We start from the raw sequence: 21,090 nt of genomic DNA on the forward strand, positions 1-21,090 counted from the left end.
AAGGTGTTCATCACAACATCTAACATGCTTCAGAACTGATACAAGTCGGGCACACGTTGCAACCAAGGCTGTATTCAAGCCTTTTCATAAAGTGTCACATGCAATGAATTTGTTAGACTGTGGTTGTTGCACACTCTCTAAGCACGTTGAGATTCTTTGTGCTTTCATCCTCCTTCTAACCTTGTGCCTGAAATCATTCAATACTGAGTACATAGTGCACTATGTGTGCTGCTTGTCATTTTAACATGATGCTCTGTATCTTTTCAATACATGTCCTATTTAGTGCTCACAAGGACTCAGTGTTCGTAACATGAACTTTCTGCTCACAATCCCACAGTACAGGTCATCACATATAGGAAAAAAATGTATATTGTGAGTCTTATAATCTGTCAGAGATGACGCACAAGGACTCATTTAAGTTCCCCAACATCAGTTCACTTTTATATGTCTTTTATATAAGAGGTAGATGAGGAAACAGCACTGATTAAAAAGTTTACAGTTAACTCTTAAAATCCTCCTACACCCTGAGGTGTGAAGTGTAAACAACTTCATCTAAACCATTCATAGAGCAGCGTTCTCCACCATTCTGTGAGCAGACCTTTCATAAAACCACAGGATAGCTGTGTATGCTCACCCCCCAACCCCCACCCCCCTCCACAGACTCCAGTATATCTGTTCTGTTATGAGTCAGTGAGGGTCCTGTTTATTCAACCAGCGCTGTTGTTTGTTGCGCTCAAACAGGTCTCCGGTCCAGTCACCGCCAATTTAATTACAGCTCTTCAGAAGCAAGCAAAACAATAACGCAAAGTTGTGTCATAACACTCAACTGTGAAATCCTCTTATTGTCCTTCCTCTTGGCCCACTACCTTTCATTCTGCTCTGTACCAAAGTAGAGATTACTGTGCAGGGAGACCGGAGTGAAACAGCGGCTGGATATATTTCAAGTGTTCACAAATGGTCCACTTGAGGCTTGGGCGAGATAAATCAAGTGTGATTCAACAACTTTAAATTTGAAATACCCGACTGAACTCTATTTTTGTCCTTGTCTGCTTCAGGCTCTCTGTCAGAGCTGCTTCACAGTGATGTCCCATTGGAATTAAAATTAAGTGTATCGCGTACTTGTGACAAAAGTATCCATTATATGACATTGGGGAAATCAAACGTGTGTAGCTCTGGTCACTTTGCTGGACTTCGGAGTCCAGCAGTGAACTCGGTATAGTGTGCAGACGCAATGGATATTCCAATGTATTTTTAGTCTCCAATTCGATCATCTGATTCGGCTACTGTGGCCCAGTGATTGCTATTGATCTGAAAAAGGCAGCAAATACATGCAGGCTTAGTCTGTGAGAGGGAGCGCACATACAGTACTGTGTTCTGTGTGAGGTGCAAACTGTTGGTTTAAGCTTGGCATCCTTGCTTTGGGGAGATGTTATAGTTTAATTGCTGCAGACACTTATATATATAATATCACAGCTCCTTTGATGATGGTGCAAACGGTTTCAGCTGCTGTACTGAAACACAGCCAATGATGTAAATAACCTTTTGATACAGACAGATACCAGCTACGTACGTGCCTCTCCTCAACCCGACATTGAGATGAAGATAAAGTCTGTAAACATGAAAATAATGGCTTATTTTCATGTTTACAGACTTTTTTCCTTGTTAATCATTGGTCACACTCTTTTTTCCTCTTGCTGCAGGTACCCTGGGCTAAACCCATTCAAGTGGAAGCCATGTAATAACTGCTCTTGAAAGACATTAAGATATTGAGGACATATTGGCTGAGGCTCATTAATAATCCCGTAGTTTACCATGGTTTCTGACCATAGGCCTCTGTGATTCTTCCTACACAGGGGAGCCATGCAACTTACTGTATGGTCATAAAGCGAGGAAGAAGTATGTGTGTTCTCAAAGTGCAAGGTCTCACCATGATGCTCATGCTGGGATAATGCCTGCCTCTCAATTGCTAATGAAGATAAACAAATGTATGCATGCATAATCCCTTTAATTTTGGTGGTGCAGAGGAAATTAAAAACATAGGAATGTAAATCACTGCCAAGTTTCATTTGTGGTATTGTTTCACACTTTGGAACCGTGGGTTACACTGCGAGCTGATCATTTGAAAAGTAAATTACACTGTGAAGCTTTGAAGGTAGGGGGAGGAGTAAAATTGTAAGATGTCAAAAAGAAAAAAGAGGTAACTTCTGGCTCCACTGGAGCTTTTGAAGTCTGCTCACTGTTTCGAAAGCTGAAATGTCTCTTTCATGTTACGCAGAGAGGCAGCGGGTAGAAGTTTAAAGAAAGCTAGTATCATATTTTATGCAAAAGTTTGAGTTTCCTTTTAACTTATCCATAAAAAAGATCAGTCGATCTAATCCATCAATCATGTTCCTTTCACCCATTTAATGTAAAGGTTCAGTGTGTAAGATTTAGGTGAGGGATCTATTGAATATAAAATAATTCTTGTGATGTTTACACAAGTGTGTTTCATCTAAATTGTGTGAGTTGTTGTTTTCTTCGTCTTAGAATGGGTCTTTATATTAAAATACTTTATATTTACATCAGGAGCAGGTCCTCTCTATGGAGGCAGCCATGTTTTTCACAGTAGCCCAGACTGGACAAACTAAACACCTTTTGAGTTTTGATGACAACTGAAGGCTGCCACAGGTTCACTTTCATGTTTGGAAGGAGAGGGTGAGGTGAGGGGTGTTTAGCTGCAACATGCAAATGAATCACTAGATGTCACTTAATTCTATACAATGGACCTTTAACTTCATTTGTGCCAGTGAGCATTGGTTGATTGCAAAAACAGTGGATCATTATTGTTTGTCATAGTATGTCTCCATCAAGAGCATAATTAGTTAAGCAAAACTAGAATGCTTTTTAAAACCATTATTTAATTTAATAGGCCCCACCCTCCATAGCTGTCAAGGTTTCTGTTCTATCAGGACACGTCACTCTGCCACTGCCTAGGGTGATAACAGTGGCTTCAGACAGAGGTAGACTAAAGGAGCTTCTCAATTTCAAGCCAGAAATGAGAGATGACGACAGCGAGTTATACTCCATTAGCTGTTCTAAAACATAGTCTCTGATTGACTTGAAGTGTGTCCAGCCGCCTCATTTTAAAGAATTCTATAGAATGGTTTTATAAATACATAAATACATATGCACTTGATGCCTAAATATACGATACCATGCCAAAAGACTTCAAAAGCAACATACAGTAGCCAGCAGCCAGTAAGCATCCTCAAGTATATGTACGTTATATTTACATATAAATTCAAAAACAAATCAACAAATTCAATGTAATTCAAACATTTTTGCAGCTAGAAGCTGCAGCAGCTAACAGTACTTTCACGTGTCCCGACGGTATGTAGGCCAAACACATTTTTGGAACAGAGCAGACTTCCTAATAACTGTCGGGTTCATTAACTGTAAAACTGTCTGGAATTAATTCTCCACTCTGATAACAATACATGTGGCAATGCCTCAACGTGCTTTAATTTGGAAATGTGACAATTATGTAAGAGTAGTGCAAAGGTAATACACCTCATTGCACTTCAAGTGAGGTGTTACTAAACGCAGGATTACTGGCTCCTGTGTCATCTGTAAGAAATAACAATAGGTGAAATGCTATTTTAGCAACAGGAAATGGAAATTTGACCTCATTAAAAACAATGAATGGAACATTTAGTATAATAGAAATTGATGTATGAATAATATATTAAGAAGTTGGCAGTTTGTTGGAATAAAATAATTGTCATAACCATTCACTGATTACTTATACATCACCATGTGAAGATTAAGCCACGCAACGAATCAGCAAACAAACTGGGCAAATATCGTTCAGATGCATTTATATCACTGACGAAGCCATTATCAACTGAAATAAAATCGAATTCATCCCGCAGCCTTCACAGACTCAGCCTGATTAAAAAGGCAGATTGAATGTGTCACGGCTGAATCCAATTATTTTGGAAAGCTATACCGTTGCATTGTTCCTTTTTGATTTGCACTTGCCTGTCTGCCAGCTGAGGCACCTTGGTCATTGAAACAAACTGTTTCCCCAAAACACTATTATATTTAGTGGAAAACATTTTGATTCAGGGAATCGATCAGACATCAATAGAATCTTATTTCAAAATCCTGAAGAAACACTAGTGAATTAAACACTGGTCTGATTCTTTTGATAAAATACACTGAGGGGACAATGAGCGCCAGTTTTAGGAGAGAAGTCAAAACCAAAGTTTTAACAAAATGTGACAGGGAATCTAATGTTTCCAATTAATTATCTAGACTTGCTGGCCTATCATCAATTGTCCTGCCACAGCTACATATGAACAAAAAAAACTGCACTTCTTACAATAACATCAGTTAAGTTAATGTTAATGTCTATTGATTTGTTGTGCAGCTGTGTATGTACCTGCGAGTAGCATTTAATGCAGTTCACAATCACTACACCACAAATGCACCATCACAAGGACACAAAACAAATGATCTGACCCTTCACATCCTACTCATCACCCTCGAAGAGGTGCTACAGATCCTAGGCCACCAAAAACCTTTTTTTTTCAGGAAAGCCATAAGGACTCAGAACTCTCTGCAACAATAATGATATACAAGCACTTTTAACAGTCTGCCCTGAGCCTCTTCCATGCTGTACCTGCACCGAAAAAGGAATTCCACCACCTTAGTTGTTTGGTCATTAATAAATAAAATATAACCAACCTGACGTCTGTGGCCCAGAAAACACAGCCTGACTTTAGGATTAAAAGAAACCTAATCATTGCACATTTAGGGAGCAGTGAAAGGCAGGTAGACAAACAGCAATTTTTAACATATTGTTATAACTTAAGCTGAAATGTCACTTCCACTGCCTACAGAAAAAGTTCTGACCCCTTCTTCAAATCAATTCATTGTCTCTCTCTCCCTGTTGTAATTTGAAACCAGGAAATATTTTAATGAGACATCAGCTTTTTAATAGAGTAAAGTATAAAGATAAGATGAAATTAATTTATAATACATTCATTAATACTTATTGTTGTGCTATACTTCAGTAGTGGCAGTGGACATTGCTAAAATTGCAATATGTTTTTGTGTTAGCCAAAATTGCGTTTAGCTGCACAGTAAGTACGTTGAAAAAGAGTGGATTAAAAGAAAATGTACATTATGTATTGAACAAACAATGAATTTTGCTCGTAATAATAGGGGAAGAAACAGCTTACGAATGCTCATTCAAAGATCTATGTCTTGCTTAGGATATAGTCACATACTGTATATTGTGTACATGAAAAACAAAAACCTTTTATATCCAGTTATATTATTTAATTCTCAGGGCAAAGGGCAAAAGCTTTTTGAAATGAAACTCCAGCAAACCTCCCACAGAACTGCTTTAGGATACTGCATGCACTACATGTGAACTCATTTAATAATACAGAACATACTGAATAACTGAATACACCCACACATCAGAGGAACCAGTAGCATATTGTATCAATACACCTACAATCCAACGCATGAGAACCAATATACTAAACCTGCATATAATGACAAATGTTTTAAACACTGCACTTGTGTAAATATTAATATTAATAGTGTGTAAATAGAAGTATAAAAACACATATGGCTGAAACCCATGAGAATTGAAAGGGAGGGAAATAATCTAAATAAATTAATATAAATATAATAGATATATAAATATTGGGGTTAATGTTTAAAATCTGCTCATCATTCTAGCTGGAAAAACTTGGAGACACTTATTCTCTCAACAGTTGCAGCTGAGCTAATCAAAGGGAAAAAAGCAGCCAGCTTTATGTGAGAATACAAGTAAATATGTACATATGACACAGCCTTTGTGGAGACAACTCTCTCGAGGTAAAACTGTAGTTAAAATGCATAGGCCATACACAATATACTGAAAATCAGAAACAACATCTCAGCTTTTGAACATGGCAACAAAGGAGGAATTTAAGAGCCTCAATAACATTCATGCACACATATCCTTCATTTAATTTCCCGTGCTCAATTGTAGGGGTGGGGATGGTGCAGGTGTTTGGTCTTGGCTCTCTTTGAAAGACCAACCCTGATCGGACGTGTGCATGTTGTCAGAGGCTCCAGTCGTCTGTGCTGCTCTGGCGGTCCTGCACACAAAAATGTATATAAACATAAAAAAGCATAACAGCAGCACATTAATGAAGCAGCCCTGGACGACACTGACACTTGTGTACTGTAACTTACAGCAGCATCATTCGTAACTTCATTCTGTTCTCGACATTTAATCTACATCTACATTTAGTTTAGTTTGTCACGGCCCGCAGCCCCACAATGCACACTTGGATGACAACACACGAGTGAGTAGATAGTGGTGAGCAGATAATGAGTGAATTTTCATTTTTAAGGTTCATACCACAGTGATGTTGTGCTGCTGTGTCATGTGAAATCAGGTTTGCATGAGTTTACTTTAAATGTTATGATATGAATGTAAAATGTTGCCACATTATCGACTGTTGGTTTCCCAGCAAATCATGTCTTTCATTTCTATTTTAACAATGTGTAGGGGTAACAATTTGCTTGAGAATGAGATTTTTTTCTCTGGCTGCATCCACTGTGTCTCACAACTGAAGAATCTAGAGCGGTTTGCTCTTTGATTTTTGATCCCAACATGAAGCATCCAGCCTTTTGATTGTTTGTTGTCTTACCTCTGTTTGGTTTTGCATATTGAAGTTAGTATGCAAGGTTTTTGCCTATTTGTTGATGATGCTGCCAAAGGTGTTTGCTGATGTTTGCTTCTCTGACTTTACTGCATGGCTATATATTCAATGTCGTTTTAAACACTTAAGATGCAACCATGAGTTGTTTGGTAAACAACTAATTCACACACTTCAACTTTTTCCCCTGCTTTTATAGAGAGAGTTATTTATGAAGCCGTGCTGTGAATGTTTTTCTTGTGCGTTTCTAACAGTTGAAGTTCTGCGGGTGCCCCTCAGCTAAACCACAATAAAAAAATTGAAAAATAAGCACACAAACGAAATCAATCTCTCTTTCCCGTAGACTTGCGGGCAGTTCTTATGCATACTATGAAATATTATCCTGGCAGCAACTCTGGCTTTACCAACTGCATGTCAAAATGGCTGCCGTAAAAATGGGCCCGTAAAACTGCCCACAAGTCATTTCAATAAATACAGATGTTTGAAAAGACACTGAATGATTCAGAGTCCTTGCTTTTTTAATTTTGACAAACAAATATAAATACAAACCCATGATTTTATCAACAAAATTCTGAGTGCTATTTTGTCTAGTAATACAATGTAAAACTCACTGTGGAACTGTTGCTCAAACAATGATGGACACACGAAGGACGGAGACCACATTTTTGTCCTCTGATCCGTCCCCTCTAGCTCTGAAATTAAAATGGAAAGTCAGACACAGCCAGGAAGGACTCGCTAATTCTGTCTTGTTTGATGCTGTTTACCCTTAAACAATGTTTTTGCATTCATGGCGATGTTATCATCAGTTTATTGAGAAAGGGAAATGAATATTTGAACATTCATGAGAGGTAGCTGTGTCAATTTGAAAAGACAAATCAATAAAAGTAATTGTATTTCCTTACTGAATTAACCTAGCTGACATTTTAAAGTCCATCACCCAAACTTCAGGAAAAACAGTGTTAGGCTCATAGACTGTATATAAAGAGGTTAGGCTACAAGACTAAAAAACTGTGGCATGAATAACAGTTAGGTCTAATTAAAATGTTTTTATTTAGTATTTTTCAGACTTGTCATTTAATGGTTGAAACTTTTGGCTTCTGAAGACGGTTTCTGGGTGAGCAAAACATTACTTTGCTCTAGCTTTAATCTCACACTTGTTACCAACAGAGATTTCTGAGACTATGTTGATTTATGCTTAATTTTACCTGAAGATAAAAGCTTATTTATTCATATTTTTTGTTTGATTTGAAAAGATTAAACCCTCTGAACCTTTGTGCTTCTCTGCAGTGTCCATTGATGTTTCCTGGCTCGTGTGGCTGCCAAGGGGCACCTCCTGCTCGCCGTCACAGCTGCCACTGGTACAAGACACGACTGGATCACCTCCAGACAGTTCCAGGCTTGAGTCTTCTTCAACATCATCTAAACAGTAAACATGCAAAAAGATATTTTTTCTGGCACTGATTTTGAATATAATAATGGTGTCAATAAAGACAATTAATTAAAAAAAGACAGCTTGGTCTTTTCCTCATTCTAATTTTCATGTTAACCTGAACCACATTTTTATCCTTGATTCAATCATCTCCATTTAACCAACCAATGCTTCAGCACAAAGTTTAAAGTGAATCTGAATGTGACAGGAACAACAACAGGAAAACTGCTTTATATACCACAAATCTTTTGTGTTGACAATGTTTGGTATCATTAGCTATATGACCATCTAAGACACATTGCATAATTGGATCAAGCTGGTGTGATTATATACCCCAGAGGCTTTAAGACTTCTATGAGCGGTTCTTGTGCCTGAAATGTATTTAGACATTTATAAAAAACTAGTTTAAGCTTGACGTTTTGGACATACACTGATCCAATGTCTTGTATAGCATTATAACAGAAGATTGATAGCCTTCTCCACGCTCAATATGACACCAGAGCCAGCAGCATGTTGGTCTGCCAACCAACGCCTCTATAGTTCAGTAGTTATGTTGAAGCTTGTGTAAAAACAAGTTGTGATTTTAATGAAGGTTATTTGCTCCTATATTTGGCCACACTCACTGACTTTCTGAAACTTATAAAAGTCTGATACTTCAAGATTTGCTCAAATTCACTTTCTAATATACTGTTTACATAAGACAATGTTTGAACAACCGCACTGGAATAATGTATGTATATATAATGACATTAGATAGCCCATTAATCTGAACGGTCAAAGAAATATATATATACTGGTGCATGGTCTTTGAGAAATGAGATTAAGTGACTAGATTAATTCATTTTGTACTGCACAGTGAAGGTGAGTCTTTTTATTTGTAGTTACCTAATGACGTGTGGCATTGTAGTTCTGGGCTGCTGAGATGTTCTTTGCAGTTTGAAACGTCACCCTCCATGGCTTCAGCAGTGTCGCTACAGTGATCTGGTGTCGATGCTTTGCTGTCGCTTGCAAAATCATTTATACTGATGTCAAAAAACAAGTTCAACTCTTTCAGGACCATGTTGTACTGTTTTCTCATCTCAAACTCAGGGTAGACGTTCACATCAGATGGGCCGTCACTTTCAGCGGAAACAGTGGAGGAGGTTGACTGAGGGTTTAATTCATCCAGGATGTGCGCAGTGGAATCACAGGCTGAGTCACAGTTAAGCTGTTGCTCTGGCCATCCGAGGATAATAACATCTGTCATAGAGATAAACTTTGGGACCTCATTACAAGTGGAGTCACTGCTTAAACATTCATGTGCCATGTTGTCGCTGTGACACTGAAATTTTGCCACCTTCTCTTTGCCCACTTCCTCCTCTCCTGGTATCTCCTCATGCTTGTCACTCTCTGCCCCTGGCATGGAGTGGTGAAGTTGTCGCTCAGATGTTTTCAACAGCTGCCTAGGCAAGCTGGTGAGGTGAGGGCTGTTGCCCAGGCCGGCAGCATCATCATCATCATCAGCATCATCATCATCTGGTGAGAGCCGGATCTTTTCGAAAGTGTCAAAACCCCCAGGCACCCGGTCATAGAAAGTGAAGACAGATGGCGCTGGGGAAAATCTGTCATTACAGATTTGGGCAGTGGTGTTGTTGTTAGCATTTCGAGAATGGCTTGATTCATTCTGGCATGGCACAACTGCATCACTTACTGAAGCAGAAGTTAAGACTGCAAAGTCATTTTTACTTTCAACCATTAATATCTCAGCTCTATTTTGAAAATCTAGAAAACAACTGAGCTCATTTCCTTGTTCACATTGACTAACTTGGCTCAATGTGTTGTCACTTTTACTCACGTTGCCCTCTGTCCCTTCAACATGTGACAGTTCAGTCATGTCTCTTTCGTGATCTTTTTGTTGTTGCAGATCATCATCTATTTTCACCAACACCTCTGAATTTTCTCGCCATGTTTTATTTTCCTCACCAACATTCGTCACTTTGTTTCTTTTCTTTTCTTCGGTTGTGCTTTCATCTTCAACAACAGTTAACCTGTTATTACAATCACTCACTTCTCCTTTTGTCCAGTCATTGATGCAATCCCCAGTTGATATTTTATTTGAGTTTACTTTATGTTTTTCATTGTTTTGCAGAAGTTCATCTAATGACTCTATTTCCTTCTCCAAGTTCTCATCAGATTTAATTTGTTTGACAAAACTTATTATGTCTACTCCCTCTTTTAACTCAGTTGACTCGTCCATTCTGACAGATCTAGTCTGTGAATATTCAACCTGTTGTGTCTTCAGGTGGTCGAGACTAACAGTGAAACGGTCACATTGATCCTGCTCCTTCGAATGACATCTCACAGACCCATGACATTCATGTCCTCCATCCCCGGCAGGAGGAGGTGTTGTGGGGATGTGGGGATTGCTGCTGGGACTGGATTGCCATTGACAGCTACTTTCATTTCCATACATCCCGTGGGTTTTGTTGACTGGGAAGTAAACTGCTTGAGGCTCTGTGTATGTCTGACATAAGTCTTGTTTATCTTTGTTCTGCTGTGTTGTGCTTTGGCGATTTAACTGCCTGGCTTGGTCGTGAACTGAAACTTCCTGTGTTTCCCTCTCACTGACTTTTACAGATGGAGATCTTTCTAGAGCTGCAGTACTCTCGGAGTTACGGCATTTCTCGTCAGCCTCCTTGACAGTTTCACTCCTCATTGCAGGGTCAATTGCACTAAAAGGGCCTGGATCATTATCTCCTTCACCAAGCTCTTCGCTGATTCTTGCAGGCATTGGAGTCTCTGTTGTGTAATCAGCCGCTTCACTCTGAGCTTTGGCTATCATCTTGCCGGCGGCATGTTTGCCTTTTAGCCCACAGAAGTCATCATCTTCAACACTCACATTTTCAGACGTAATATTTCTGTCTAATACCATAACACCAGAAACAGTAGCCCCCTCTGTACATTTAGCAACAAAGGGGATCAAGTTTTTGCATATATTATTCTTATTAACTTTTGTTTCTCTCTCGCAGATGGCAAAATATTCTTTCTTAAAAGTCTGCAATTCTGGTATTATTTTCTCATTTTCTGAAAAGTCGGCCAAGTTCCCAGAGTGGTTGTCTTCAGGGTTTGAGGAAAATGACTTAGCGACTTGATAATCACAGGGAGATCTGTGACTGCTTCCCTCTTCCTTGCTGAAAGGGATATTCTCACTAAATTCGAGCTTGTTCTCTGTCTGATTGCTTGCTTTAACTTCAGCAGATTGGCTCCATGTATTACGGAAACCTGTGTCATGTAGAGCATTTTCACAAGTGCAATCAGACTGACATCTGACCTCGTCATCACTTGAACTAAGGGTGAATACTTGGATTTGACTGACATTACTTTGTACCTGACTCCCATCTTTGTCATTTCCAGCAGGAGAGCAACAACCACCGAGGGGATTGTCTTCAAGTGATTTCCCCAGCCATCTGCAATCAGGTTGACTGGACGTGTCGGCACTGGTGTCTTTTGAAGTGTGAGACTCTGCTAATGCCCCACCTGCATCATCTCGCGGGTATGAGCTGAGCTTGTCAGTTTCAGTAAGTGGAGGCTGCTCATCTTTCCCCAGATGTAGGAGGTGTCTCTCAGTAGTGATAAAACTGACTTTAGACAATCCTTTATCCACATTGTCAGTGTGTGCTGCAGTTGCCTTGGTAAAAGGGGTGACAATTAATTTGGTGTGTTGTGGTTGCTTGTGAGGTTTTTCATCTTGAACATCCCCGCTTTCCGCTGGGCACATTTCTAACACATTTTGCTGCAGGGTGTGTTTTGATGATGGGGGGCCTATGTTGTTCTGAAATGTCCAAAGCTGAGGAAAGTCAAACCTCCTCCCCCCACTGTGGTTGTTTGTCACTGTACAATCCATCCTTGGCCTTTTTGGGGAGACTGGTGAAGTGAGCTCTCTCTCTGTTTGTAGGCTGATATCTTCATGTGGGACTTTATCCATTTTCTTATATCTAAAAAAACAAAACTAGAAATAACTTGAGCATCAGAAAGACACACTGCTTAGATAAATAGAAGCAAAAAGCAAACATGTCAAACATTAACAAACAAACTCTATTCCACATTAGAAGAACACTGACTCAAGCCAGTGATTCAAAAAAAGCAGATGTTCTAAACATCAGTCTGCAATATCATTCACATGCACATTGGTATCCTATAAAAGGACATATGCTTTGTTGTATAAAAGCTACAATAACTCATTTTATACTAAACCTCCAGCCCAAAAATGTGTAAGTAATCTCACAGAACCTTTGCAGTAAAAGATAAAACATAATATCAGTGAGTAGATTTCCTATAGCAGAACAGCGTGTTACATTCATAGAAATGAAGAAGAACTGCCACTGCTCCCATGCTTCCCTAATTTAAAACACCCCCGTCAAGAACTGTTGTGCATCAGTATCTGATGATACATGGCTAGCTACGATGATTCTACAGCCTTTTCCACAGCAAACATTTTCACTTATCAAAATTGGAAAAGCATCGATGTTTTGATGTTATTTATAAAATCAAGAACTACTCTGTACTATTTTAAGTGTACCAGCAGTTCAGTGTGACAGTGAGCCAGTATGCAGAACATCAAAAACCAAAAGAATTCAGCCATCATTAATTTGCTGGATATCTTACATGTCAAAATAACGTCTGTGAAAAAGACATATCAATTCGGGGGCCACATCATTCAGAAGCAGCATTTGTAAACCAATTACATCATAGCGGCTGACAAATGTGTCCTTTCACCCGAGAGCAACGGAGGTTCCACTGGGTGGATCCTTCCTGGCCAAACATATCCCATGATTCATTGCGCTTCAGTGATGAACTGCTTTTCAAAGAGGTAATGGTGGAAAAAAGCTAGGCAGAAACTTCAGAAGAATTTATTTTTAAATGTACTCAAAGTATTCAACCGGTACACATTAAATTCAATGTTTTTAATCAAGAAAGTTTTGCTAGGCGATGGCTGTAAGAGAGGGTCAAGCTGATTACGCAATAGGACAACCAGAACGTCTCATTTTGGTTTGGCTGACGTAGTGGATGCGGCCGGCGTCGCTGTGTTGACCCGTTCCTCTGCAGGATGCGGTCGCTGAATTGAGACACAGCTATTGTCTTAGACTCATGCTTCTCATACTCACGTAAATTAACAAAAGGTAAAGATAAGAATTTCAGGTCACTATGGTGATGATTATCTGTCAGCTGTCACACACAGGCATGTTTATAACCGGTCTAATACAAAAGAGTGTATTTACTGAAGGAACACTGAGGAAACTATTATTGAAATATAAAGCAGAAGAATGATATGCCAAGTAAAATAATGATGTGACTGCACTCAAGTGATCCGTCTGTGTTGAGTGTAAATAATGACAATTCACAATCTTAATCTGATTTGTGACATCCAGATTACTATGACCAGCTTTAGCCTCCTTTAGCTGTTAGCAAGGAAAAACATGTTGAAGTTTTCTGTCTGTCAACATTAGCTTTTATTAGTGCCTGTAATAGCTAAAAGCGTTAGTTAGCTAGCTACAGCGGCAGAGTGGCTGAATATAAATGAGCTGCTCTTTCAGAGTAATGTTTTCATTCCCTCGAATTACCGACTATTTATAACTCCAACAAAGATGGCACACATGCAATAATAAATAAAATGTAGCATTTTGTTACTATGAAACTTACGAGGTCAGCTAGCTTATTAACTTAGCTAGAAAAGCAACCAAATCATACTTTCACTTACTTATCTGACATTTGGAGGAAGAGACATTGTTTAATTCTGAATTCAGCTATTAGCAGTAATGTTTAAGTTACTCACCAGGTTAATTAGTTGGTTGGGCTTTAACCCTGATGGAAAACACAGCCAGATAACCCGGGTTAACTTAGCCGGTTAGCAAGCATTAGCTGGTTTGTTTCCTGTGGCGCGAAAACCGGTGAGGCAGATGACGAAAGCGGAAGAATACCTACATACTCGTGGTTTCGTTAAATTAAACCCTCTCGGGGTTTGTAATGTGTCTCAGGTAGGAGCAGTAGTTTGGACCGTTTCTAGCTCAGGATCACTTCACCGCGTTAATGTGTGGGAGATGTCATTCATTTGTCGTTTTCATTTGCTTTATTCGCCAACATTAGCCCATAACCTGAGCGGGAGAGAGAGCGGTAGAGAGAGGTAGAGACGCACCGCTCTCTCCCCCCCCCCCCCTCTCTCTCTCTCGGTATGTGTCTCCTCCTCCGGGCTCGGGCTCCAGTGTGTTCTCCGCCGCAGCATCGCACGGACCTGCTCCGCTCGACTTCCCTCTCCCGCATTAGAAACCAAACTCAGTCCCCTCAGACCCACAGCGAGCACACGAGAGAACCCTGCAGCGATCAGAGGCTCGACCCAGGAGCAGTGTGCAGTCGTCTCAGGTTTTTTGTGAGCAGACATCAGACCGGACTTCTCCCCCGCTCCCTCCGCACCCTGCAAAGGTAGGATGGATCATAATGGAGAGGGATGCATGCGAAACAAAAACCCGGTGTCTCCTTCACTCAACTCATTCTTTATTAAACTGAACATGATGATGATGATGTATTTACACGATGCAGTCTGTTTCAATAAGACTCATTTAGAATGTGATTATTAGAGGTGTGGGGCCATATTAATGAGATCCAGGTTACAATAAGGATAAATACCGTTTATCAATATAACCTCTGCAGCTGTGGGTTCGATCCCTGCTGCTTGTTGCACGTTGTGCACGCGAACACGAGACTTATCGATATGAAGAAGATCGTGGTTTGTCTTGCCTGGACTTACTCTCACTGCCTACACACACACACGCACGCACGCACACACGCACGCACACACACGGCTTAGATTGATTTAATTTTCATCCGTTGTCAAAGTAAAAAGGCCAATCAGCATCAGCTGCTTTATGCAATGCAGATTTGACTGTAGTCGATTATACTGGACGTTGCATTGGAGGGCTTTTGGTACAACATGATGTGATGTGTGTGGTGTATCCTGTTGTAGTTTGGTTAGGGTGTGTGTGTGTGTGTGTGAGAGAGAGAGAGAGAGAGAGAGTGTGTGTGTGTGTGTGCAAGAAGAAGGTGTGTCTCTCTTTTCCAACATCCTCATCCTTACTGACAGGCTGCTTTTTTGCAAATTTGTCTCATCCCAATCAGCACCTCTGTGTGCCAACTCTCCTACACACACACACACACACACACACACACACACACACACACACACATAACAGTTCCTGAGAAACCGGGAGCCCTTGATTACACAGAAATCCACCACATTTGCCAGAATAAAAGCCTTGAACTGCCACATTCCTGTCTGATGGTGCCTCTCTGGGCTGGGGCTCTGACTGCCTCTCAAGGTCATCCCCTGTTGGCAAATGATGGTAAAGGGACAGTGTTATGTAATAGCTTATGGCCTGGCTCAGGGGCAAGTCTGCTGATTGTTACACGACTGTAAAAGTACTCATCTGACAATATATCGTATTGTCATTTCCTTCCTAAAATGTAATTTCAGCTATGTGTTCTTTTTTTAATAATAATTCTTATGGCTGTGACAGTGTCCCAGTGGACCAGGAGACAAAGGGCTATGACTCAGGTTTAGAGACATCGTGCTGCAGACTGACCCAGGGTATCTTGTCCCAGACTCTGTCCCTCTCATGTCTCCAGCTGAAAAGAATTGACATTTGTTGATTGTGCATCAGTGGTCTGTTTATTGTAGATGTGAATAACTGGTGCAAAACACTGTCGTGCATAAAATTAAGCGCTAACAGGGGGGGTGGGGTGTGTTCAGTGTTGTGTGCTAATAGGAGTGTCATGCCTCTGCATCCATCTCTAATCACACCATGATTGTTTTATTTTCCCTTTCCTTGTATTTATTCTTTTTATATATTTTCTTTATACCTCCTCTCCTTGGTGCACTCTCCTCCTTATCTTGTGTATACATTGAAAATGAAAGCTGGAGAATAGATTTTCACCATACACATTTTGGCTGCTGCCGAGCGATCAGGTGATTGCTGAGTGTGCTGAGTGCAGAGCTTTTATTCAGTTATCACACTTATAACACTTAAAGCTTGTTTTTTATTTCTCACCCTCATTTATTTATTATAAAACAGTGCAAGGTTGATGGTAAACTGTCGAGCAATTCTTCAACTCTACCACTTCAGACCTTGAGATGCTGCACTAATATTTTAAGCCATGGTTTGCGTCATTCCACTTGTTAGTTGTTAGCAAAACTTGAGTCACACTGTTGAATTCAATGTGCCTTCGGATTTGCAATCTCATAGTTATTATCAATCTTTTACTGCAGACGTGACCACTCGATCATGATTGGTCCAACACAGCCACATGTCATGTAGTTGAAAGACAATAAAGCAGGTGTATTGTTTAGTAATATTTACAACATTTACTTAGCTTGCCCTAACTTCAAGTATAAAGTTAGTTATGTGGTCTTAATGTGTTCAGTGTTAATTGTAGAATAAAACATTTGTAAAGTAATCTGAGCTCAACAGGCTTCACCCACTTTGATGGCAGCATGTTGGGGTATTAGTTCGTTGTCCTCTATCACTATACTATACTATTATTACAACTCTAGGAACAGATGATGACTTAACAGGAAAATGATATTGGAGATGATTTGACATGAGGATGAATAATTATGGACAAATCAAAATCAACAACATACAGACACAATATGAAGGTCTTTAAAAAGAGTACTTAAGAATGTGTTGGAAGATTACATTTTGAAATTGCTCCAATGTACCATGTTGCTGCTTGCGTCACTTTAAAGATCGTGCAGCTTCAAGTTTTATAAAAGAGTGAGCTGAGGGGGTGGTATTAAAAGAAGTGTGATTTATTTAAGTGTTAGGTTGCCTTTTGTACACCCTTAATGAATCACTAAACATAAATGCTTGTCTTAAGGAGCTAGAATAATAATTTCATCTTATTATACAAGTTGTTTTTGCTGGTAAGATACTGTATATTACTGTTTAATACTACCTGCAGCAGATCCGGATTCAGCTCTGCTGCATGTTGAATGAATGGAGACAGACAGAGTGATGAATAACGCCTGCATTATGATGCAGTGTGAGCTATTGTAAGAACATTTTGAACATATCAGAAGTGAATGAACACTTCGTACCACATGAGAAGGTTGAAGCTCTCATCAAAAATGCATTAATCCTCTAGAGTTTGGCTTTGTCTGCAGTGTGTGTGTGTGTGTGTGCGTGCGTGTGTGCGTGCGTGCATGTATGGCAGCATCATATATGCCAACAATATTCTCACAATGTGCTGGGATGCCTTGAAATGCTGCACTTAACCTTAATTCTTAATGATTTTCATTTTCCTGGGATGCGAACTGCACACAAATACACAACGACAGGCAATATGTAACTGACAGTCTTAACCACATGTTACACATGTGGTTATGACTGGTGGAAAATGCAGTAGATAATGTAACACATGAACACATCAACTAGACTTTACATACATGGTTTATAGAAACACACATGAGTGCTCACATGTACACACACTTTCCACACGCTTCCACAGTGACATAATGACCAGGCTGTCACACATCTTGTGCTGACATCTCTCCAGGGACACATCTGTGTCCTGCTGCAGCTGCTGTCTTCAAGCTCAGTCCATCTTGTATGACAGCCTATATTGTAGCAGAAGCAACTGTGTGCGCTGCCTCCTCAGCTTCACTGCAGTACTGAGAGGATATTTCACAGAAGAAGAAGGGGTAGTTATCATGCAAGATATCCTGACAGTGTTAAGTTGCCGCCAATATACTGTATTGTTTGCTTTTAGTCAAGAAACAGTTTCAGTTTAGTCAAATCTGAATTGAGCAGTGTCAAGCATATTTTCTGTTTATTATCAGCTGGCAGGACAAATGAATGGGAAACACCGAGATCTCCTTCCCGACTCCAAATCTTTTAGAATCTGTCTCTGAATATATTTAAGTGTTTTTGGGGAGATCTCTTCTTAGTGATGTAAGTTATGAAATAGTGGTTTCAAGTTTTAAGTTATGTTTTGAACAAGTTAATATTTAATTTTTAGTGATGGTAAATGGTCTGTATTTATATTGCCCTTTCTAGTCTTGATGACCACTCAATGCACTTTGCAGTATTTGTTTTACCATTCGCCCACACATTCATACAGTGAATCTATGTGCAGCACTTTATCACACATCACTCACACACTGCACAGCACAGCTGTCAGGGCCAATTTGCAGTATCATGCCCAAGAACATTTCAGGATGTGAACTGGAGGAGATGGGGTTCAACCCACCAACCCTCTGGTTAGTGGACAACCCGCTCCACCTCCTGAGTGACAGCTGTCCAGTGCTGCAAGGAACAGTAACGTCGACTAATTAATTGCTTATATTTAATATTAAATATGAAAACTATTTAATATAATATAAACTATAATATTATGCACAACCACACAGTACCATTTAAAGCTTTGGTTTGGATACTACAATAGTGAATGGACTGCACTTATATAACCCTTTTCTAGGCTTAACAACCATTCAAAACACTTCATAGTACATATGTGACATTAACCCATTCACGCAGCAGAGCTTTTTTTATCACACCATTCGCACTCTGACACGACAGCACTCAGGACCAATTTGGGGTTCAGTCCCAAGGGGATCTATCGATTAATGGTTTTGGGTTGCATTATGGAAAATGATTAGTGTGGTCCAAAGGTCTGACACCGATGATAACTAAAAGTCAGGATATCTCATTCCTCTAATTTAATATTCATTATAGACTAAATCACTAGATTACTCTTTTAATGAATAGAGATCTTTCCCCCCCGAGCCAAATAACAGTATGCTATCCTCCCAAAACTGAAATCCCGAAAGAACCAAAAAGAAATTGTCATCCATTACTGCTGGAGAAATAAAGCTGCAGTGAGAAGCATTTATGCAAGGCGTGTCATTGTTTTGGTCCCTTCAATGAACTATGCATCATAATTTTCACATAATGCAAACATTTATTCTGAATGATACGAGAGTCAGACAGTCATTTGTTTGTTTTGAAGGGGGAAATGCTGCTGTTTGTGCTGATCCATTGCAACTAGGTGATTATAGCCGTAGCTGAAAATCTAACTTTTGTTGATTTTCACAATGAAACTGCAGTTGAAGGATGACAGGGTCAGTTACTAAATAAGAACAATTTTCAGACTCCTTCTCCTTTTCATAACGAGCTGAATGCACCGAGGATGCTCTCTTGAAAAGCTCCTTTTTTCAGTGATGCAAGATTATTATCTGAATACTTATGTGAGCTAATATTGCAGGACTTCTCTGTGCCATAACAACCAGATCGAATACTATGCCCTCACAAGATGCTCTGCCAGTCCAGGGTTTCAAATAGAAAGGTGAATGAGATGTTACAGTGCTGGGACTTTATGTACCATTAACTCTTAGCGGGATATCCACAGTATTTGATGTGAGTGTCAGTTCTAGTAAGTAGCTGAGACATTGTTGTTTACTTGTAGTTTGGGTTTCTGAAAGAGGGGGTCCTTGATGAGGTAATCAAAAACGTCTTGAAAACCAATGATGAGTAGTCGAGATGACATTCAAGCGTGATCACGCCCTGGTGGAGCATGCAGCTTATCCCGTAGTGATTCATTAAAGGTCTGCATGAAGTGACATATTTGGGTGGACATTGTCAGCCTTGTCAGTGGCCTTCATGGTTTCGGTTGTAGGGAGGACGTCTAGCCACTGTGGGTTTAGTTTGGTCCAGAGGGGACAAGACTTTTTAAGAGCATGAGTTTGTTCCAAAGGGATTATTGGAAGTATTGGTATGTTTGTTTTTTGGTTAGTTCACGCAGAGTACTTAACCCTTTTTCATGAAATTTTAAACATGGCTAAAGGGAGAACACATTCAATTGTTAGTACCAGTGACTCTATTGATTGGGATATAATGTACAATATAGTATTTGTTGTGCCCACAGCTATTTAATTTCCAATAAGTCCATTTATTTGTGGTATTACCCATTTGGTTCACACTCAGTGAAGAGGCATGATCAGTCATTACATAACTTCCTCTGCGAACTTGGGCCATCCTCTGCCTGGTTGAAAGCATTTTCCAAATGTGGCATTCAGGGCAAAGTATGTCTCTCTTCCTTGGACAAATGGCTCCTAGATTGTGTCCCGGGGACTGTCTGAGCTGCTTAAAAAGGTTTCAGAGGTCTTCACAAAGTGATGAATTTTTTCATTTTTTTCTATTTTTTTTCTATTTTTACTAAGATTCTCTGTCATCTCTCAACTGCTATGGCTCTCTGTAGACAGCCAAATTAGATCAACTGCATATACCAACAACACAGACAGTCCTTCCCCACACCTCCATTTTATAACTTTCTTACATAATTTGGCCCCTGTGGGAACTGCATGAGAAAAGACCCACAGCTCCCTGTCACCAGAAAACAGTTTAAACCCTTTTCCCTGCCGCATTACATCCAGATAGGAGAAAACCGTGTAAAATTTTAGATAATACAGTCATCCAAGAATTCGATGCAAACAACCACTCCCATATATGTATTCTTAATAACATAACAGCCAGTTAGATTAGCTTCAGATTAACGTCTAACAAAACCCAAAATCCTGTTATATCATTGTGATCTTGCCAGGCAACCAGTAAAGACTCCATCTGTGCCCAAGAAATGATCTGGCCTCTACTTGCATTAGTTATAATTGCAATAAACCACAAATTGCTGTTTTACACTTCACCATTTTTGTAAACCATATGAGAGAACCTTTGGTTTTGTTAATTTTGTCAAAGGTATATAATAAAGACCTTTGGAAAGAGCCAGTAATGTCCAGTTTTATGCAAAGCTAATCCAAATTTAACTTTATAATTTTATATCTACCATACAGACGACAGTAGCAATTTTCTCATCTTACTGTCAGGAAGAAAGTGAACCGACCTTTTTCCTATAATGTTGAACTACGCAAAT

General features: G+C 39.7%; 2 protein-coding genes across 3 annotated transcripts in view; one reads left to right on the plus strand and one right to left on the minus strand.

Annotated features, from left to right (window-relative positions):
* Positions 1 to 5,087: 5,087 nt before the first annotated feature.
* Positions 5,088 to 14,191, minus strand: LOC109632325 (uncharacterized). 2 transcript variants are annotated; one of them, XM_020091549.2, is made up of 5 exons: positions 13,949 to 14,191; positions 9,022 to 12,110; positions 7,977 to 8,126; positions 7,319 to 7,399; positions 5,088 to 6,140 (listed from the first exon to the last, which is right to left on the minus strand). In XM_020091549.2, exons 2-5 carry the CDS (start codon positions 12,098 to 12,100, stop codon positions 6,022 to 6,024), a joined length of 3,429 nt encoding a protein of 1,142 aa, XP_019947108.2. In that variant the 5' UTR covers positions 12,101 to 12,110; positions 13,949 to 14,191; the 3' UTR covers positions 5,088 to 6,021. The 2 variants fall into 2 exon arrangements, with proteins under 2 accessions (XP_019947108.2, XP_019947109.2); XM_020091550.2 differs by having other exon boundaries at positions 9,022 to 12,124.
* A 166-nt stretch (positions 14,192 to 14,357) lies between these two features.
* Positions 14,358 to 21,090, plus strand: part of vsnl1a (visinin-like 1a) — a 34,351-nt gene continuing 27,618 nt past the window's right edge. The window contains exon 1 of the mRNA XM_020091467.2: positions 14,358 to 14,592. The gene's annotated coding sequence lies outside the window, so the exon portion shown is untranslated. The remainder of the gene's footprint in view (positions 14,593 to 21,090) is intronic.

Source organism: Paralichthys olivaceus, chromosome 19, assembly GCF_024713975.1.
Source record: "Paralichthys olivaceus isolate ysfri-2021 chromosome 19, ASM2471397v2, whole genome shotgun sequence".
Lineage (NCBI taxonomy): Eukaryota > Metazoa > Chordata > Actinopteri > Pleuronectiformes > Paralichthyidae > Paralichthys > Paralichthys olivaceus.